This window comes from Pristiophorus japonicus, chromosome 4 (genome assembly GCF_044704955.1).
Source record: "Pristiophorus japonicus isolate sPriJap1 chromosome 4, sPriJap1.hap1, whole genome shotgun sequence".
NCBI classification, from domain to species: Eukaryota; Metazoa; Chordata; class Chondrichthyes; family Pristiophoridae; genus Pristiophorus; species Pristiophorus japonicus.
In genome coordinates, this window is record NC_091980.1 from 256,551,193 (window position 1) to 256,571,212 (window position 20,020).

At 41.2% G+C, this 20,020-nt stretch overlaps 1 protein-coding gene across 1 annotated transcript in view; it reads left to right on the top strand.

Moving 5' to 3' along the window:
• yy1a (YY1 transcription factor a) overlaps positions 1–20,020 on the top strand; it is a 38,000-nt gene that overhangs the window by 12,625 nt on the left and 5,355 nt on the right. Inside the window, exon 3 of the mRNA XM_070879358.1 lies at positions 2,027–2,087. Coding sequence (XP_070735459.1) covers positions 2,027–2,087 — 61 coding nt within the window. The remainder of the gene's footprint in view (positions 1–2,026; positions 2,088–20,020) is intronic.

Consider the following 20,020-nt stretch of genomic DNA (forward strand, 5'->3'; position numbering starts at 1 on the left):
CTGCAAAGTGTCAGTGGGGCCCCCAGCGGGGCCCAAAAGTCTGTATGGAGGTTGGCCACCAGAATTATGCCGGACAAGGGGTGGTCCCGGATAAGGGAGGTCCAACCTGTATTATGATTTTCTAAATGTCCTGCCACTACTTCCTTAATAATGGACTCCAGCATTTTCCCAATGACTGTTGTAGGCTGAATGGTCTATAGTTTCCTGCCTTCTGTGTCCCTCTTTCTTGAATAGGGTTGTTACATTTGCGGTTTTCCAATCCGCTGGGACCTCTCTAGAATCCAGGGAATTTTAGTAGATTACAACCTCTGCAGCCACTTCTGCTTTTAAGACCCTAGGGTGCAGGCCATTAGGTCCACCTTTCGTCCCATTAGTTTGCCTAGTATTTTTTCACACGTGATGGTGAGCTCAGAAACCCCAACTTCAGGATGTTGTATTAAAGGGGAGCTTAAGAATTTTTTTAAAAATGAACCAGGTGTTTGACATGTGGAAATGCATCACCATATTTAAGTCTCTAAAACAAGTTACTGAGAAATCCATGCAGGTAGAGTTTATTATTGCCTGATCTGGAGTGCACATTCTATTTCCCAGAGTGATGCACCCCACTTATCGAAGTTCAGCGGGTTGGCAAAGTCAAGGTTTATGGACTCCCAACTATGTGCAGAGAAACTGTGACTGTTTAACCAGCTAAAATGTCGCCGTTTACTATTACGTTACATTTCCCAATGTTTGACTAGCCAAAATTACCCTCCCCTAGTAAAGTGGCTCAGCTGGTTATCTGAAGCCAGATAAAAAGAATCTCCGCCTACCATTCCAGGTTCCATTATTGAGCAAGACTGACTAGTAAAATCATAGTCAAATGGGGATTGCCAGGTATGTCTTCATGGAGTCACCTTCACCCCAGAGTCACCATTGACCTCTCTTTCTCTTCCTTCACCATGCCTTCCTCTCCAAATAGGATAATCACTCATTTATAGAATGCTCCTGCACAAGTCATTTGGCCCTTCAAGTCTTGCGCAGTGCTTTTCTCCACATGAGCTATCTAGCCAAGTCACACTCCCCCTTGCCCTTTGATATTTTTCAAGTATTTATAGAATCTGCTTCAACAATCATTACCGGTAAAGAATTTCACATTCTAACTACTCTTGTAAAATATTTTTTTCTAACCTTCTCATTAATTCTTTTGTGCTCTCTTGTTACCATCTCACTGACCAGTGGAAACAATCGATCACTATTTGCCTTGTAACCCCTCATAAACTTGAGTCACCCGTTAATCTTTTCGACTATAGTGTAGCCATCTCAGTCCTAAATTCTCATATCTTCATAATTGTAACCCCTTATCCCTGGTAACATTCTTGTGAATCTGGGCTGCATATTTTTTTTTAATCTTCCTAAAATGGGATGCCCTAAATATTCTAACTGCCTAAAGTCTTGTACACGTTCAACATTACCACCTTACTTTTGTATTCTGTGCCTCCAGATATCAAACCAAGAATTTCATTTGGCTTTTTCTGGCCTTATTTACTTTCACTGTCCCCTTTTATCTGCACAATGATGGTCCCTCTGCTCCACTTAAAAGGTGTATTTCCTTTCTTTACTTCTATCTTGATCATTTGCCTCTAACGAGCTTAGCAGCATGCTGAACAGCACAACTCACCATAAAATGTATGAATGACACACAATACCCTGTAGAAATGTGGTTTCATCAGTTGGGAGATGCAGAACTTCAATTATTTAATTGAGGTTCTCTTAGCATGGGCTTTGGTAAAGAGATGTCTTCTTAATGAGGTAGACACAGCCTTCAGGGTATTCAGTGATGGGTTGTTTAGCGCCTTCCCTCCAGGCAAACTTTAATTTAGGACATTGGTGTTTACACAAGTTTTGATGTGTAATTTACAAAACAAGGTGAATTGTAGTTTATGCATTTATAAAACCGTCAATATTTGAGTAAAATGGGTTTCATGAAACATTGTGATAAATGTTAATTTCCTATGTGTCTTGATGCTTTTTGCCATATTCTATATAGGATGAAGCCAAGGAAGCAGAAAGAAGATGATGCCCCTAGAACCATAGCATGTCCTCACAAAGTGAGTATATCAGTCAGGTATTGACGCCATAAGTTTATTATACAGCAACAAAACCTTATTGTGGCTCTTTACTTAACTAAATCGAGGGTGATTCAGGCATAAAGACGCGGTTGATGGGTTACAAGAGCTCTTTTTACATTTAGTAATTTATCTCATTTGCAGCCAACGGTGACTTTTTTACTGGTAGAGTTCTTGCTAAGAAGTACTGTTGAAGAAGCAGGCCATACATAGTGTGTGGCACCAGAGTAATGCAGTGCTGTTTTATTTGAATGGCATGTACTTGTAATATTGTTAAACTTCAGCCATCTTTTAGGTTCTGTTGTGCTTCATCACTGGCCACACTTTGTTATGTTTGATTTCTGATTGTTAACTTCCTATTTTATAGCAAGAATGCAACAAAATAAAACCTGCAATTTATTACTAGTACTAAGCTGACTGAAAGTTGGTCCATCTACTAAATATAATACTGCATCATGGGATGTTACAACACAGATATAGGTTGCTCGGCCCATTAAATTGGCGCTATTGTTTTCAACGAGGCAGCTATTGGAATGAATATCCAACAATACAAATTTTTTTTTTTAACTGGTTGAGCTTTTTTTTTCATGGTAATCTTTGGTTGGATATGTTTTTTGAAAGTCTTTCTGATCTGATCTACTCAGTGTTGTTATTGCACTTGATTACAAAATATTGGAATATTGAGCAGCGACCAATTCAGGCCAGTATTTTACTGACTTCATTTGTTTAAATTATGTTCAATTGTACATTTTTTTTCTGGCCATGTGCCCAATCATTCTATTTTATAGGAAAAGGAGGTTGGGTAGCACGGTTAATAAAGAATGAGATCAATGCATTAGTGAGAAATTATACTGGCTCAGAAGATCAAGATGCTGAATTAGTTTGGGTGGAGATAAGAAATAATATGGGGGGGAAAGTCGCTGGCGTAGTCTATAGGCCCCCAAGCAATAGCTACACTGTTGGCCGGAGTATAAATCAAGAAATAATGGAGGCTTATTTAAAAAAAAAGTAACAGCAATAATCATGGGCGATTTTAACCTTCATATTGATTGGACTAAGCAAATTGGCTAAGGTAGCTTTGAGGAAGAGTTCAGAGCCTAGCCGGGATAGTTTCATTGAACAGAGAGCAGGCTATCTTAGGTATGGTACTGTGTACTGAGACAGGATTAATAAATGATCTCCTAGCAAAGGATCCTCTAGGAATGAGTGACCATAACATGGTTGATTTCAAATTCAATTGGAGGGTGAGAAAGTTGGATCTCAAACCAGTGTCCTAAGCTTCAATAAAGGAGACATAGAAACATAGAAAATAGGTGCAGGAGTAGACCATTCGGCCCTTCGGGCCTGCACCGCCATTCAATAAGATCATGGCTGATCATTCCCTCACTACCCCTTTTCTGCTTTCTCTCCATAACCCTTGATCCTCTTAGCCGTAAGGGCCATATCTAACTTCCACTTGAATATATCCAATGAACTGGCATCAACAACTCTCTGCGGCAGGGAATTCCAAAGGTTAACAACTCTTGTGAAGAAGTTTCTCTTCATCTCAGTCCTAAATGGCCTACTCCTTATCCTAAGACTATGTCCCCTGGTTCTGGACTTCTCCAACATCGCGAACATTCTTCCCGCATCTAATCTATCCAGTCCCATCAGAATCTTAGACGTTTCTATGCGATCCCCCCCCCTCATCCTTCTAAACTCCAGTGATTAAAGGCCCAATTGATCCAGTCTCTCCTCATATGACAGTCCAGCCATTCCTGGAATCAGTTTGGTGAACCTTCGCTGCACTCCCTCAATAGCAAGAACGTCCTTCCTCCGATTAGGAGACCAAAACTGTACACAATATTCCAGGTGAGGCCTCACTAAGGCCCTGTACAACTGCAGTAAGACCTCCCTGCTCCTATACTCAAATCCCCTAGCTATGAAGGCCATTTGCCACCTTCACCGCCTGCTGTACCTGCATGCCCATTTTCAGTGACTGATGAACCATGACACCCAGGTCTCGTTGCACCTCCCCTTTTCCTAATCTGCTGCCATCCAGATAATATTCTGCCTTCGTGTTTTTGCCCCCAAAATGGATAACCTCACATTTATCCACATTATACTGCATTTGCTATGCATTTGCCCACTCACATACAAAGGTATGATGGCAGAATTGGCTAAAGTGGACTGGGAAAATAGATTAAAGAGTGGGATGGTTGATGAGCTGTGGCAGACATTTAAGGAGATAATTCATAACTCTCAACAAAAATATATCCCAATGAGGAGGAAAGACTAAGAAAAAGGATAACCATCTGTGGCTAAATAAGAGATGGTATCAAATTGAAAACCAGGGCATACAATGGGAGGCCAGAGGATTGGGAAACTTTTAAAAGCCAGCAAAGAACGACTTCATCTATCTTCCCTCTCTATCATTTTTTATGAAAGTAAACTAGCACGAAATATAAAAACAGATAGTAAGAGTTTCTACAAGTACATAAAAAGGAAAGGAGTGGCTGAAGTAAATGTTGATCCCCTAGGGGATGAGACTAGGAAATTAATAATGGAGAACAGGGAAATGGCAGAGATGTTGAGCAAATATTTTGTATTAGTCTTCACAGTAGAAGACACTAAAAACATCCTAATAGTGGATAATCGGAGGGCTATAAGAGAGTCGTACTCAATAAAATAATGGGACTAAAGGTGGACAAGTCCCCTGGACCTGATGGCTTACATCCTAGGGTCTTAAAAGAAGTGGCTACAGAGATAGTGGATGCATTGGTTGTAATCTACCAAAATTCTCTGAATTCTGGGGAGGTCACAACAGATTGGAAAACCGCAAATGCAACGCCCCTATTTTAAAAAAAAAAAGGAGGCAGACAGAAAGCAGGAAATATAGACCAGTTAGCCTAACATCTGTCGTTGGGAGGAAAAATGCTGAAGTTCATTATTAAGGAAGCAGTAGCGGGACATTTGGAAAAACCTAATTCAATCAAGCAGAGTCAGCATGGTTTTATGAACGGGAAATCACATTTGACAAATTTGCTGGAGTTCTTCTGAGGCTGTAATGAGCAGGGTGGATAAGGGGCAACCAGTGGATGTGGTGGTTGGATTTCCAGAAGGTTTTCGATAAGGTGCCACATAAAAGATTACTGCACAAGATAAAAGGTCACGGGGTTGGGGGTAATATCTTAGCATGAATAGAAGATTGGCAAACTAACAGAAAAATAGAGTCTGGATAAATGGGTCATTTTCCAGTTGGCGAACAGTAACTAGTGGGGTGCTGGGGCTTCAACTATTTACAATGCATATTAATGATTGGAGGAAGGGACCGAGTGTAATGTAGCCAAGTTTGCCGATGATACAAAGATGGGTGGGAAAGCAAATTGTGAGGAGAACGCAAAGTCTGCAAAGACAGGCTAAGTGAGTGGGCACAAATTTGGCAGATGGAGTATAATATGGGAAAATGTGAGGTTATCCACTTTGGCAGAAAAAATTTAAAAAACAAATTATAATTTAAATGGAGAAAAAATGCAAAGTGCTGCAATACAGAAGGACCTGGGGATCCTTGTGCATGAAACACAAAAAGTTAGTATGCAGGTACAGCAAGTAATCAGAAAGGCAAATGGAATGTTGGCCTTTATTGCAAAGGGATAGAGTATAAAAGCAGAGAAGTCCTGCAACAACAATACAGGATATTGGTGAGGCCATAGCTGGAGTACTGCGTACAGCTTTGGTCTCTATTTAAGGAAGGATATACTTGCATTGGAGGCTATTTAGAGAAAGTTCAATGGGTTGATTCTGGAGATGAGGGGGTTGAGTTATGATGAGTTGGGCCTATACTCATTGGAGTTCAGAAGAAGGTGATCTTATTGAAACATAAGATAATAAGGGGGTTCGACAAGGTGGATGCAGAGAGGATATTTCCACTCGTAGGGGAAACTAAAACTAGGGGACATAGTCTCAGAATAAGGGGCCGCCTATTTAAAACTGAGACGAGGAGGAATTTTTTCTCGAGGGTTGTAAATCTATGGGTCATTGAATATATTTAAGGTGGAGATGGACAGATTTTTGAGCAATATGGGAATAAAGGGTTATGGGAGTGAGCAGGGAAATGGAGCTGAGTCCATGAGCAGATCAGCCATGACCTTAAATGGAGGAGCAGGTGGGGCGAGGGGCCAAATGGCCTACTCCTCCTGCTATTTCTTATGTTCTTAAAAACCTAATGTGTGGAACTTGCCTCGTGGCTCTGGGTAAATTGCTATTTTAGTATGGTACTAAGAAAGTCCAGAATTCAATCCTTGGTCTGTGCTGAGTTAGTTCATCTTTGCTGGGGCAACCATAGGGCTTCTGCAGTTGGCTCTAGTTGCTCCATTGGTTGGACTGTGGAAGGAAAAATAAGCAACAGTCCTGCTTCTGATCATCACGTGTTCAGATTGGTTATAGATAAGATTGGGCTTCGCTGAGGTGTTGCACACAATCAATGATCTTCCGGAACTCGCTGTGGAGGGCTTAGTGTCATGATGCCATACCTCCACATAGGTAACACTTTCACCGCTAGACCTGTATTGAAAAACATATATAGACTTTCATGCAGGATTATTACTGTACTTTAAGTATCGCAGAATAAATATTTGGAATACTTGAAGGGGAGCTGCAAGGCTATTTGGCAAAAGTGTTCCGGGAGCATCATAAACCGCAAGTCATGCAATGTTAAAATCTCATGTATTATGTCAGAGTTATTTTTTATTTGTTCATGGGATGTGGGTGCCCTTGAGGAAATGGCGGTGGTGGTGAGCCGCCATCTTGAACTATTGCAGTCCGTGTGGTGAAGGTACTCCCACTATGCTGTTAGGGAGGAAGTTCCAGGATTTTGACCCAGTGACAATGAAGGAACGTCAATATATTTCCATGTCGGGATGGTCTATGACTTGGAGGTGATGGTGTTCCTATACGCCTGCTGCCCTTGTCCTTCTAGATGGTGGAGGTTTCTGGTTTGGGAGGTGCTGTCGAAGGTTTTAAATGTTCAAGTTGCATGATGTTTCTACATCTCATTAACAACCTTGCAGCTCCTTTTCAAGCATGCCAGATAGCGTGTTGTGTGATATTTATAAAGTGCGGTAATAATTCTGCATGAAAATCATTTTTGAATATCTTTAAACATGCAATTTATTCTCTGCTGGGAGAGGAAGAATCGTTTATTTAATTGATGCATAATGTGAAATTGGAGTTATGAAAAGGCTAACCCCATCAACTTTTACCTGTGGTTTCTCAAAACAGATGGAAATCTTTCAATTTGGTGGGTAGTGTTGTGCTGAATTCCAAAACCACTCATTCTGCATCAGCTGCAGAAAAGTTTGCTCAGACAATTCTAGCAAGAAACATTTTGCCCCTCCTAACCCATGAGCATCCTCAATTGCTGTTTGAGACTAAAAAACTGTACAGAAAATTTGAACAAGAGTGGAATGGTTGAGCCCATGAAGCAGTAGCCAGTTGACAGCCCCCCATTGGGCTTGGTACATTGGGCATAGCTTGTATTGGTGCTTCGATACTAGTGGAGCAGTTTCTCCTGAATAATCCACACACATTTGTCACGGTTGTCTAGGTTGATAAACAGCATCTTCTGACATTTCAGAGTTGTGTTCTGGGCAGATGGGGTTTTCCTTCTGTCTTTGATAAAACTGAAAAGTATGTTGCTAAACTGCAAGTGCATTTTTTTGTGTGTTTCTATAAACACATTTGATTAAGAACTGCATTTATCTAATATTCTGTTGTAGATTTAATTGAACTGTAGCAGGAAAGCTATTCTTTGGCTTTTGGGGGAAATAATCACTGAACCTTGTGCTAAGATGCCTCAGCTGATGTTTAGGCTGGGGTATGTTATTTTCCCTCATCCAGCCACTTCTTTGTAAAGAGTCTTGAAAATAGGAATTATAAGATATTTTAAATAATTCCTGATGATGAAATGTCCCACTGATTTTCTGGTATTTCTTTTGATTCCTGGGCTACTTTAGCTGTACTAGAAATAATGTCTAGTAGACTTGTTTTCTTGGAGGGTCTCTCCTACATTGTTCTCCCAAAAATATTTGTACAGGAAAATTTGGAATGTGATATTCTCAGCTTCTTTTACATATAAAGGATACCTGCTAGGAAGTAGAGGTTTATATAAGAGAATCCATTAGGCCACACACATTGAATTACATTGGCTTTAGCACTGATGGACTATGTTACATAATTCACTGCTTCTTGGGGCGGTTTCTCTTATGGTACATCTTAATTATTTTAAATACATTTGCTTGATTTTCATTAGCCAAGCCAAGGTTTCATGGAGGTGGAATGGTTAGTGATTAGATACCATTGTATTGAATCTGTTGGATGTTGCTGAAATTGTGCTTCAATGATTTGTTCAGATAGATGAAATTAAATGTCGGCAGAGAAAAGAAGGGTGTGACACTGAGTCAAAAAAATAGACAATTACATAAAAGGAGAACTAGTTCAGTGGTAGGGTAAAATAAGTTTCTTGGACTGGAAAGATATGGTGATTCTGATCCACAGGGGTTTGTGTTTGTTAAATATGTAAGTGATCTGGAGTTAGGAATTGAGAGAGTAATACTGATGACTCCAGGAGTATGGCAATTGTGACAGATTGCGAAAAATCACAGGAGGACATCAAAAGGCCAGTGTGGTGGGCAGATGATTACAGGCGCAGTTTAATGTAGAAAAATGTGAACTAATACATCTTGGAAGTAGGAATAGCTTGGGGAAATGCATATTAAATAAGAACATTTCAAATGGGGCAGTGGGCCAAGGTGCAGCCGTTAAAAGAATAAGGTCATAGAAAAAGCAGACTGACATCTCGGTTTTGTATCTTGAGGTATAAAATACAAAACAAGATGGTAAATGTTGAATTCGTACAAGACCTTAGATTGCAGTTGGAATATTGTGTATAGCTTGGACAGGATATCCTTTATAGGAATGATATAAAAGCAATGGAAAAGATGCAGTGTAACTTCATTAGGGTGTTACCAGGGATGAAATATTAGTTAATAAGAGAGACTTAAGAAGCTGAGGCTTTTTTCACCAGAGGGGATGACCCAACATAGGCCTTCAAGATTATGAAGGGTTATAATCTGATAATGATTAGATTGTTTCTGCTGGTTGGTGAGGTAATGAGAGATCACAAATTTAAGGTGAATACAAGGGGAGGTTAGAAACCTTTCTTTACATGGTGGTTAAAATATGAGGTACTGCCACAAAGGAGAGAATGTGATTAGACCACTTGTCTGATGAAGAAAAACTCCAATCCAGAGTTGGTGGGTCAGGTGGCCTGTCTGTGCTGTAACATTCTATGATTCTATGAAAATCCACAACGTGGATAAAGTGATGGGTAGCTGATTGACTTAGCAGGATGAAGCTGTGTGTGTCTGTTCAATAAGTATCATTGCAGTCGTGCCTGGCAAGACCCATAAACCTTTGATCTATTCACCCCGTGATATAAGTAGACGCTGCATAATGAGATATGGTTGACTGAATGAATTAGTGTGGAACCTCCTAAATAAACACTTAAGCACTTCTGAGTTCCCTGTGGTATGATTTCTGTGAACCACAGTACGTATCTGATTTTGGAACATTAGCATGCTGATGATATCATCCCTACCGCACATTTTATATATTTAGTTTTGACCACATGCAAACCCCCATGTCTCTGCTTCTGTAAAATATAGGTTAGTTGGATTTTCCTGTCTGAACTTGGAATTCAGAGAGTAACAGTACCTTAATTTGGCTCCAACATTTTAATCTACACCTTGATTGAGCCGTCTGCTCCATTTATCAGTGGAGCACCACTGGAACTTTTATGTTTACCAGAAGCCTTCCCGTTATGTTATTGATGGGTAAGAGGTCTGGCAGCAGTTGTGATGCTTAAATGCAAAACTGACAAGATCCTTTAAATTCTAAATAAGCAAATACAGGCAGTTGTATAAACTACTGAGATCAAGTTTAGTTGGTTGTGAATGTCGGCTCCGAGTTAAATCTAGCCTGTAAGTTTCTTGCTCCAAGTCACTGGCAGCTTTTCTCATTCTTTTGCAGATTGTGTTTTGCATCTAATAAAAGGTGTCACCTGGTGTAATGGATATATTTAAGATATATCTTTAAAATAGTTTATGTAATAGTGAATATTGTTAGTCAGAAGAAAATGTATGTCTCTTAGTTTTGCTTATTGAAGGTGTCTCAAACGAGCGTACTATGCTTAAACAAAGGGGACTACAGTGGGATGAGGGCAGAGTTAGACTGGGAACACAGACTAAACGGTGGCACAATTGAGGAACAGTGGAGGACTTTTAAGGAGCTCTTTCATAGAGCTCAACAAAAATATATTCCAGTGAAAAAGAAGGGCTGTAAGAAAAGGGATAACCAGCCGTGGATAACCAAGAAAATAACGGTGAGTATCAAATTAAAAACCAATGTGTATAAGGTGGCCAAGGTTAGTGGGGAGACTAGAAGATTGGGAAAATTTTAAACGACAGCAAAGAATGACTAAGAAAGCAATAAAGAATGGAAAGATAGATTACGAAAGTAAACTTGCGCAAAACATAAAAACAGATAGTAAAAGCTTTTACCGATAAATAAAACGGAAAAGAGTGACTAAAGTAAATATTAGTCCCTTAGAAGATGAGAAGGGGGATTTAATAATGGGAAATGTGGAAATGGCTGAGACCTTAAACAATTATTTTGCTTCGGTCTTCACAGTGGAAGAGACAAAAACCATGCCAAAAATTGCTGGTCACGGGAATGTGGGAAGGGAGGACCTTGAGACTATCACTAGGGGGGTAGTGCTGGGCAGGCTAATGGGACTCGAGGTAGACAAATCCCCTGGTCCTGATGAAATGCATCCCAGGGTATTAAAAGAGATGGCGAAGTTATAGCAGATGCATTCGTTATAATCGACCAAAATTCTCTGGACTCTGGGGAGGTACCATCGGATTGGAAAGCAGCTAATGTAACGCCACTGTTTAAAAAAGAGGGCAGACAAAAGGCAGGTAACTATAGGCCGGTTAGTTTAACATCTGTAGTGGGGAAAATGCTTGAAGCTATCATTAAGGAAGAAATAGCAGGACATCTAGATAGGAATAGTGCAATCAAGCAGACACAACATGGATTCATGAAGGGGAAATCATGTTTAACTAATTTACTGGAATTCTTTGAGGATATAACGAGCATGGTGGATAGAGGTGTACCGATGGATGTGGTGTATTTAGATTTCCAAAAGGCATTTGATAAGGTGCCACACAAAAGGTTACTGCAGAAGATAGAGGTACGCGGAGTGAGAGGAAATGTATTAGCATGGATAGAGAATTGGCTGGCTAACAGAAAGCAGAGAGTCGGGATAAATGGGTCCTTTTTCGGGTTGGAAATCGGTGGTTAGTGATGTGCCACAGGGATCGGTGCTGGGACCACAACTGTTTACAATATACATAGATGACCTGGAAGAGGGGACAAAGTGTAGTGTAACAAAATTTGCAGATGATACAAAGATTAGTGGGAAAGCGGATTGTGTAGAGGACACAGAGGCTGCAAAGAGATTTAGATAGGTTAAGCAAATGGGCTAAGGTTTGGCAGATGGAATACAATGTCAGAAAATGTGAGGTTATCCACCTTTGGGGGGACAAAAACAGTAAAAGGGAATATTATTTGAATGGGGAGAAATTACAACATGCTGAGGTGCAGAGGGACCTGGGGGTCCTTGTGCATGAAACTCTTTTGAGTTTATCTGCAAAACATAAAGACATTAAACGGTGCCACCCGACCTGGGTGACACTCCAGACATTTACAAGGCCCTTTTTTTCCCCCCCTTTTTTGTTTTTTTTTGTGTTTTTTCTTTTTTTTTTTGTTTTTTTTTTGGGCACTAAAATCACAATTTTTCCCTTGTGCATGAATCCCAAAAAGTGAGTTTGCAGGTGCAGCAGGTAATCAGGAAGGCGAATGGAATGTTGGCCTTCATTGCGAGAGGGATGGAGTACAAAAGCAGGGAGGACCTGCTGCAACTGTACAGGGTATTGGTAAGGCCGCACCTGGAGTACTGCGTGCAGTTTTGGTCACCTTACTTAAGGAAGGATATACTAGCTTTGGAGGGGATACAGAGACTATTCACTAGGCTGATTCCGGAGATGAGGGGGTTACCTTATGATGATAGATTGAGTAGACTGGGTCTTTACTCGTTGGAGTTCCAAAGGATGAGGGGTGATCTTATAGAAACATTTAAAATAATGAAAGAGATAGACAAGATAGAGGCAGAGAGGTTGTTTCCACTGGTCGGGGAGACTAGAACTAGGGGGCACAGCCTCAAAATATGGGGGAACCAATTTAAAATAGAGTTGAGAAGAAATTTCTTCTCCCAGAGGGTTGTGAATCTGTAGAATTCTCTGCCCAGGGAAGCAGTTGAGGCTAGCCCATTGAATGTATTCAAATCACAGGTAAATAGACTTTTAACCAATAAGGAAATTAAGGGTTATGGGGAGCAGGCGGGTAAGTGGAGCTGAGTCCACGGCCAGATCAGCCATCAGCAGGCTCGAGGGGCTAGATGGCCTACTCCTGTTCCTAATTCTTATGTTCTTATTGTAACTGTTGGATAGACCTGAATGATTTGTGCCACATTGCCACCAATGGTAGGACACGTTATAGTGTTGTGTATTAAAAGTAGTAGAAACATGTGCTACCATAAAGAAAATTATATTTATATAGTTGTATTTGTATAGCACCTTTCCCAGCTTCAGAACTCCCCTGCACTTCCTCGTATAGTCCTATGGGATATTTTTGCCCACCTGAGAGAGCAGAGGGAGCCACATTTTAATGGCACAGCTGACCGTGAAAGTGTCAGCCTGGATTATGTGCTCACGTCTCTGGATTGAGACTTGAATGCACAACCTGCTGACTCGGAGGCGAGACTGTTACCACTGAGCGAAAGCTAAGTCACAGTTTTTATTACCTTTTAGCCATTATCTGTATCACAAAAGCACATTAAATTATGGTGCTAGGCAATAGATGTGACCACCCAGTCTCGAATATAATATATGCACATATCTTTGAAGGTGGCAGGACAGGTTAACACAGCAGTTAATAAAACATATGGGATCCTAGACTTTATAAATAGACATCGAATACAAAAGCCAAGAAGTTATGCTAAAACTATATATATACACTAGTTTGTGCCCCAGCTGGAGTATTATGTTCAATTCTGGGCACCGCACTTTAGGAAGGATATGAAGGATTTGGAGAGGGTACAGAAGAGATTTGTTAGAATGGTTCCAGGGATGAGGCAATACGGTTACATGGATCGACTAGTGAAATTGGGGTTGTTCTCTTTGGAGCAGAGAAGGCTAAGCGGAGATTTGATAGAGATGTTTAATAACATGAAGGGTTTAGATAGATTAAAAGAATAGAAGCTGTTTCCAATGGCCGAAAGGTCGATAACGAGAGGGCACAGAATTAAGGTGATTGGCAAAAGAACCAGAGGCAACATGAGGAAAAGCTTTTTTTAATGCAACAAGTGATTTGGATTTGGAATGTATGGCCTGATTAATGTGGTGGATACAGATTCATTAGTAGCCTTCAAAAGGGAATTGGATAAATACTTGAAGGAGAAAAATTGCAGGGATGTGGGGAAAGAGTGGCCTGGTTCTTACTTGTATTCTCAACCTGATATCTGTCATACAACCCTTTTATCTTCTTTACCTTGCTCTCCATCTGGTCATCCAGGGAGCTCTGGCCAGATCCATTCTCAACTCACTGAAATTGGTTCTCCTCCAATTCAGTAGTGACTCTCGTTTGCTTTTTGTCCTTTTCCGTAGCTAACCTAAACCTTATATTATGATCGCTGTTCCCGTACTGAAACTTGGTCCACTTGACTCAGCTCATTCCCCCAGAACCAATCCAGCAATGCCTCCTTCCTCGTTGGGCTGGAAACGTACTGCTGATCAGGAAAGTTCTCCTGAACACACTTCATAAATTCTTCCCCTCTCTGCCCTTTACACTATTACTATCCCAGTCTATATTAGGATAATTGAAGTTCCCCCCATTATTGCTACTCTAGTTCTTGCACCTCTCTGTAATTTTGCTGGAAATTTGCTCCTCTATATCCTTCCCACTAGTTGGTGGTCTATAGAATACACAGTAGTGTTATTGTTTCTTAACTCTAACCAAATAGATTCTGTCCTTGGCACCTCTAGAAAATAGAATCATAGAAATTAGGTGCAGTAGCAGGCCATTCGGCCCTTCGAGCCTGCACCGCCATTCAATAAGATAATGGCTGATCATTCAACCTCAGTACCCCTTTCCTGCTTTCTCTCCATTCCCCTTGATCCCTTTGGACGTAAGGGCCATATCTAACTCCCTTTTGAATATATCTAATGAGCTGGCCTCAACAACTTTCTGCGGTAGAGAATTCCACAGGTTAACCACTCTCCTTGAGTGAAGTTTCTCCTCATCTCGGTCCTAAATGGCTTACCCCTTATTCTTAGACTGTGGCCCTTGGTTCTGAAACTCCCCAGCAACGGGAGCATTCTTCCTGCCTCTAACCTGTCCAATCCCGTCAGAATTTTATATGTTTCTATGAGATCCCCTCTCATTCATCTAAACTCCAGTGGATACAAGCCCAGTTGATCCAGTCTCTCCTCATATGTCAGTCCTACCATCCTGGGAATCAGTCTGGTGAACCTTCACTGTACTCTCTCAATAGCAAGAACATCCTTCCTCAGATTAGGAGAGCAAAACTGAACACAATATTCTCGGTGTGGCCTCATCAAGGCTCTGTACAACTGCAGTAAGACTTCCCTGCTCCTATACTCAAATCCTTGAGCTATTAAGGCCAACATGCCATTTGCCACCTTCACCGTCTGCTGTACCTGCATGCCAACCTTCAATGACTGATGTACCATGACACCCAGGTCTCCTTGCACCTCCCCTTTTCCTAATCTGTCACCATTCAGATGATATTCTGCCTTCCTGTTGTTGCCACCAATGTGGATAACCTCACATTTATCTGCATTACACTGCATCAGCCATGCATTTGCCCACTCAGCTAACTTGTCCCAAGTCACCCTGCAGCCTCTTAGCATCCTCCTCACGGTTCACACCGCCACCCAGCTTAGTGTCATCTGCAAACTTGGAGATATTACATTCAATTCCTTCATCTAAATCATTGATGTATATTGTAAATAGCTAGGGTCCCAGCACGGAACCCTGCGGCACCCCACTGGTCACTGCCTGCCATTCTGAAAAGGACCCGTTCATTCCGACTCTCTGCTTGCTGTCTGCCAACCACTTTGCTATCCACATCACATTACCCCCAATACCATGTGCTTTAATTTTGCACACTAATCTCCTTTGTGGGACCTTGTCAAAAGCCTTTTGAAAGTCCAAATACACCACATCCACTGGTTCTCCCTTGTCCACTCTACTAGTTACATCCTCAAAAAATTCCAGAAGATTTGTCAAGCATGATTTCCCTTTCATAAATCCATGCTGACTTGGACTGATCCTGTCACTGCTTTCCAAATGCGTTGCTATTTCATCTTTAATAATTGATTCCAACATTTTCCCCACCACCAATGTCCGGCACTGTAATATTCTCCTTGATCAATATTGCCACCCTACCTCCTTTCTTTCCTTCCCTATCTATCCTGAACACCTTATATCCAGGAATATTTAGTACCCAAACCTGCCCTTTTTTTGCACCTGATCTCAGTTATCACCACAACATCATACTTCCATTTAGTTCAATAACCAAATCCAGTGAGTTTTGATTGGATATCATATTTATGATCGAATTTAACTCCAGTTGCGAAAGTGAGTCAGCTATGTGACGTAAATTACGCTAATATTTGTCTGCAGAAACAATTTGATATAGTTGTGCCTCATTTTGAAAATAAGCAATGTAACCACTGGTGAAGGATTCCTTTGTAATAAGTCAGCAGCAGTAGGTTTTGCAGTATTGTAGAACACCTAATAAATTACAAATATATCTATTCACTTGACCCATGTAATAAAGATTGTGTTAAAATCCTCGTGTGTCAAATACAGAATGTCTTACTCTGTAACTTCTCTTCCACACACACCCCTTGTATTAAGCTAACTGGTTGCTTCCAGGGACAACTGTGATGAGGACAAATGACTCAAATTGTGCTCTGATAGCTGATGGAACTCTGAAATATTTGAAAGGTTATAGATTTCCCATTGCCTACTATAAGATATGCCTGCTTCAGCAAGAAATGGTTAGCTCTGCTTTGGATCTTCTGCGTGCAGGGGGCAAAATTACTAAATGACCACACTGTCTCAGCATGTTCCAGAGGAAGAGGAGATGATGTGTGAAGTTCGCTGGTATTTGTAAATAAAAATCTGGATTAGCACTGAATGTGGAGGTGTGGTTCTTGCAGCTCTTGTATTCTGCATTCAGTATGTAGATAGAGCTAAGTTGGTACCAGTTGGTGCTTTTTCTGTTGTCTGCCAACTAGGACTTCAGTATTCAATTGCTGGGTGGGTGTCTTGTGGTTTTGTAGGTTACCAAAATTGCCAATGGTGACGAGCAAGGCTGATTTTCCACTTTTACAGGCTTTATCAGCCATTAATGCCACTTGTTTACCCAAGTATAGGTCAAATGTATTTGCTAACTAGAGAAGCTGAATAGAGCTGAGAGCTTGCTATTCTTGTAGAGGAGGTGTCAGTGGGCAAATTCATGCTCACTCTTGCTCATTAGAGATATTGGGCCGAAGTTTCGGGTGGAGTTGCTCCAATTTTTTTGAAGCAACTAGTTTAGTTTGGAGTATCTTAGAAATTGCAATTCTCGGCATTTAGTTTGCTCCCGTTCTAGTGAGTTAGTTTAGTTTCATTTTAGTTCAGTTTTTTCAAAAGGGGGTGTGTCCAGCCACTTAGGCCTGTTTTGCAAGTTTAGGCAGCGAAAACTTCCTCCAAACTAACAGAATGGAGTAAGTGTCCACTTTTGTAAGTAGGGTGGGGGGGGCATATCCCTTGATCCCTTTAGCCATAAGGGCAATATCCAACTCCCTCTTGAATATATCTAACGAACTGGCATCAACAACTCTGCGGAAGAGAATTTCACAGGTTAACCACTCTGAGTGAAGAAGTTTCTCCTCATCTCGGTCCTAAAATGGCTGACCCCTGGTTCTGGACTCCCCCAACATCAGGAACATTCTTCCTCCATCTAACCTGTCCAGTCCCGTCAGAATTTTACCTTTCTATGAGATCCCCTCTCATTCTTCTAAACTCCACTGAATACAGGCCCAGTCGATCCAGTCTCTCATCATATGTCAGTCCTGTCATCCTGGGAATCAGTCTGGTGAACCTTTGCTGCACTCCCTCAATAGCAAGGAGACCAAAACTGAACACAATATTCCAGGTGAGGCCTCACCAAGGCCCTGTACAGCTGCAGCAAGACCTCCCTGCTCCGATATTCAAATCCTCTAGCTATCAAGGCCAACATGCCATTTGCTGCCTTCACTGCCTGCTGCACCTGCATGCCAATCTTCAATGACTGATGTACCATGACACCCAGGTCTTGTTGCACCTCCCCTTTTCCTAATCTGCTATTCAGATAATCTGCCTTCGTGTTTTTGTTACCAAAGTGGATAACCTCACATTTATCCACATTATACTGCATCTGCCATGCATTTGCCCATTCACCTAACCTGTCCAAGTCACTCTGTAACCTCTTGGCATCCTCCTCACAGCTCTCACTGCTACCCAGCTTCATGTCATCTGCAAACTTGGAGATATTACTCTTAATTCCTTCATCTAAATCATTGATATATATTGTAAATAGCTAGGGTCCCAGCACTGAGCCCCGCGGCACCCCACTAGTCACTGCCTCCCATTCTGAAAAGGACCTGTTTATCCTGACTCTCTGCTTCCTGTCTGCCAACCAGTTCTCTATCCATGTCAATACATGACCCCCAGTAGTACCATGTGCTTGAATTTTGCAAACAAATCTCTTGTGTAGGACCTTGTCAAAAGTCTTTTGAAAGTCCAAATATACCACATCCACTGGTTCTCCCTTATCCACTCTACTAGTTACATCCTCAAAATTCTAGAAGATTTGTCAAGCATGATTTCCCTTTCATAAATCTATGCTGACTTGGATCGATCCTGTCACTGCTTTCCAAATGCGCTGCTATTTCATCTTTAATTGATTCCAACATTTTCCCCGCTACTGATGTCAGGCTATAATTCCCCGTTTTCTCCCTCTTTTTTTAAAAAAGTGGTGTTTCATTAACTATCCTCCAATCCATAGGAACTGATCCAGAGTTAATAGACTGTTGGAAAATGATCACCAATGCATCCAATATTTCTAGGGCCACTTCCTTAAGTACTCTGGGATGCAGACTATCAAGCCCTGGGGATTTATCAGCCTTCAATCCCATCAATTTTCCTAACACAATTTCCTGACTAACAAGGATTTCCTTCAGTTCCTCCTTCTCGCTAGACCCTCGGTCCCCTAGTATTTCCGGAACGTTATTTGTGTCTTCCTTCATGAAGACACAACCAAAGTATTTGTTCAATTGGTCTGCCATTTCTTTGTTCCCCATTTAAAATTCACTTGATTCTGACTGCAAGGGACCTATGTTTGTCTTCACTAATCTTTTTCTCTTCACATATCTATAGAAGCTTTTGCACTCAGTTTTTATGTTCCCTGCAAGCTTCCTCTCATACTCTCTTTTTTTCCCCCCCTCCTAATTAAACCCTTTGTCCTCCTCTGCTGAATTCTAAATTTCTCCCGGTCCTTAGGTTTGCTGCTTTTTCTGGCCAATTGATGTGCCTTTTCCTTGGGTTTAACACTATCCCTGATTTCCGTTGTTAGTCACTGTTGAGCCACCTTCCCCGTTTTATTTTTACTCCAGGCAGGGATGCACAATTGTTGAGGTGCATCCATGTGCTCTTTAAATGTTTGCCATTGCCTATCCACCGTCAAGTCTTTGTAACATTCACCAGTCTATTCTAGCCAATTCATGTCTCATACCATCGAAGTTAGCTTTCCTTAAGTTCAGGACCCTAGTCTCTGAATTAACTATGTCACTCTCCATCTTAATAAAGAATTCTACCATATTATGGTCACTCTTCCCCAAGGGGCCTCGCACAACAAGATTGCCAATTAGTCCTTTCTCGTTACACATCACCCAGTCTAGGATGGCCAGCCCTCTAGTTGGTTCCTCGACCTATTGGTCTAGAAAACCATCCCTAATACACTCCAGGAAATCCTCCTCCACTGTACTGCTACCAGTTTGGTTAGCCCAATCTATATGTAGATTAAAGTCGCCCATGATAACTGCTGTACCTTTATTGCACGCATCCCTAATTTCTTGTTTGATGCTGTCCCCAACCTTACTACTATTGTTTGGTGGGCAGTACACAACTCCCACTAGCGTTTTCTGCCCTTTGGTATCCCACAGCTCTATCCATACAGATTCCACCTCATCCAAACTAATGTCCTTCCTTACTATTGCTTTAATTTCTTCTCTAACCAGCAACGCTACCCCACCTCCTTTTCCTTTCTGTCTATCCTTCCTGAATGTTGTATATCCCTGGATGTTGAGTTCCCAGCCTTGGTCACCCTGGAGCCATGTCTCCGTAATCCCAATTATACCATATTCGTTAATAGCTGCCTGCGCAGTTAATTCGTCCACCTTATTACAAATACTCCTCACATTGAGGCACAGAGCCTTCAGGCTTGTCTTTTTAACACACCAAGCACTAAATGAAGCGTAATAAGTAATTAATAAATTTAAAAAAATAGAAGGAACCCTGCACCTGAAGCACCAAGACGAAAGTAACAAGCAACCAATCAATAACCAAAAAAAAAAATAGAAGTCCTATCTTTGTGAAGGGAAGGTGTTTCTGTCAGCCTCTCTGTTTCTGTCCATGTGTCTCTC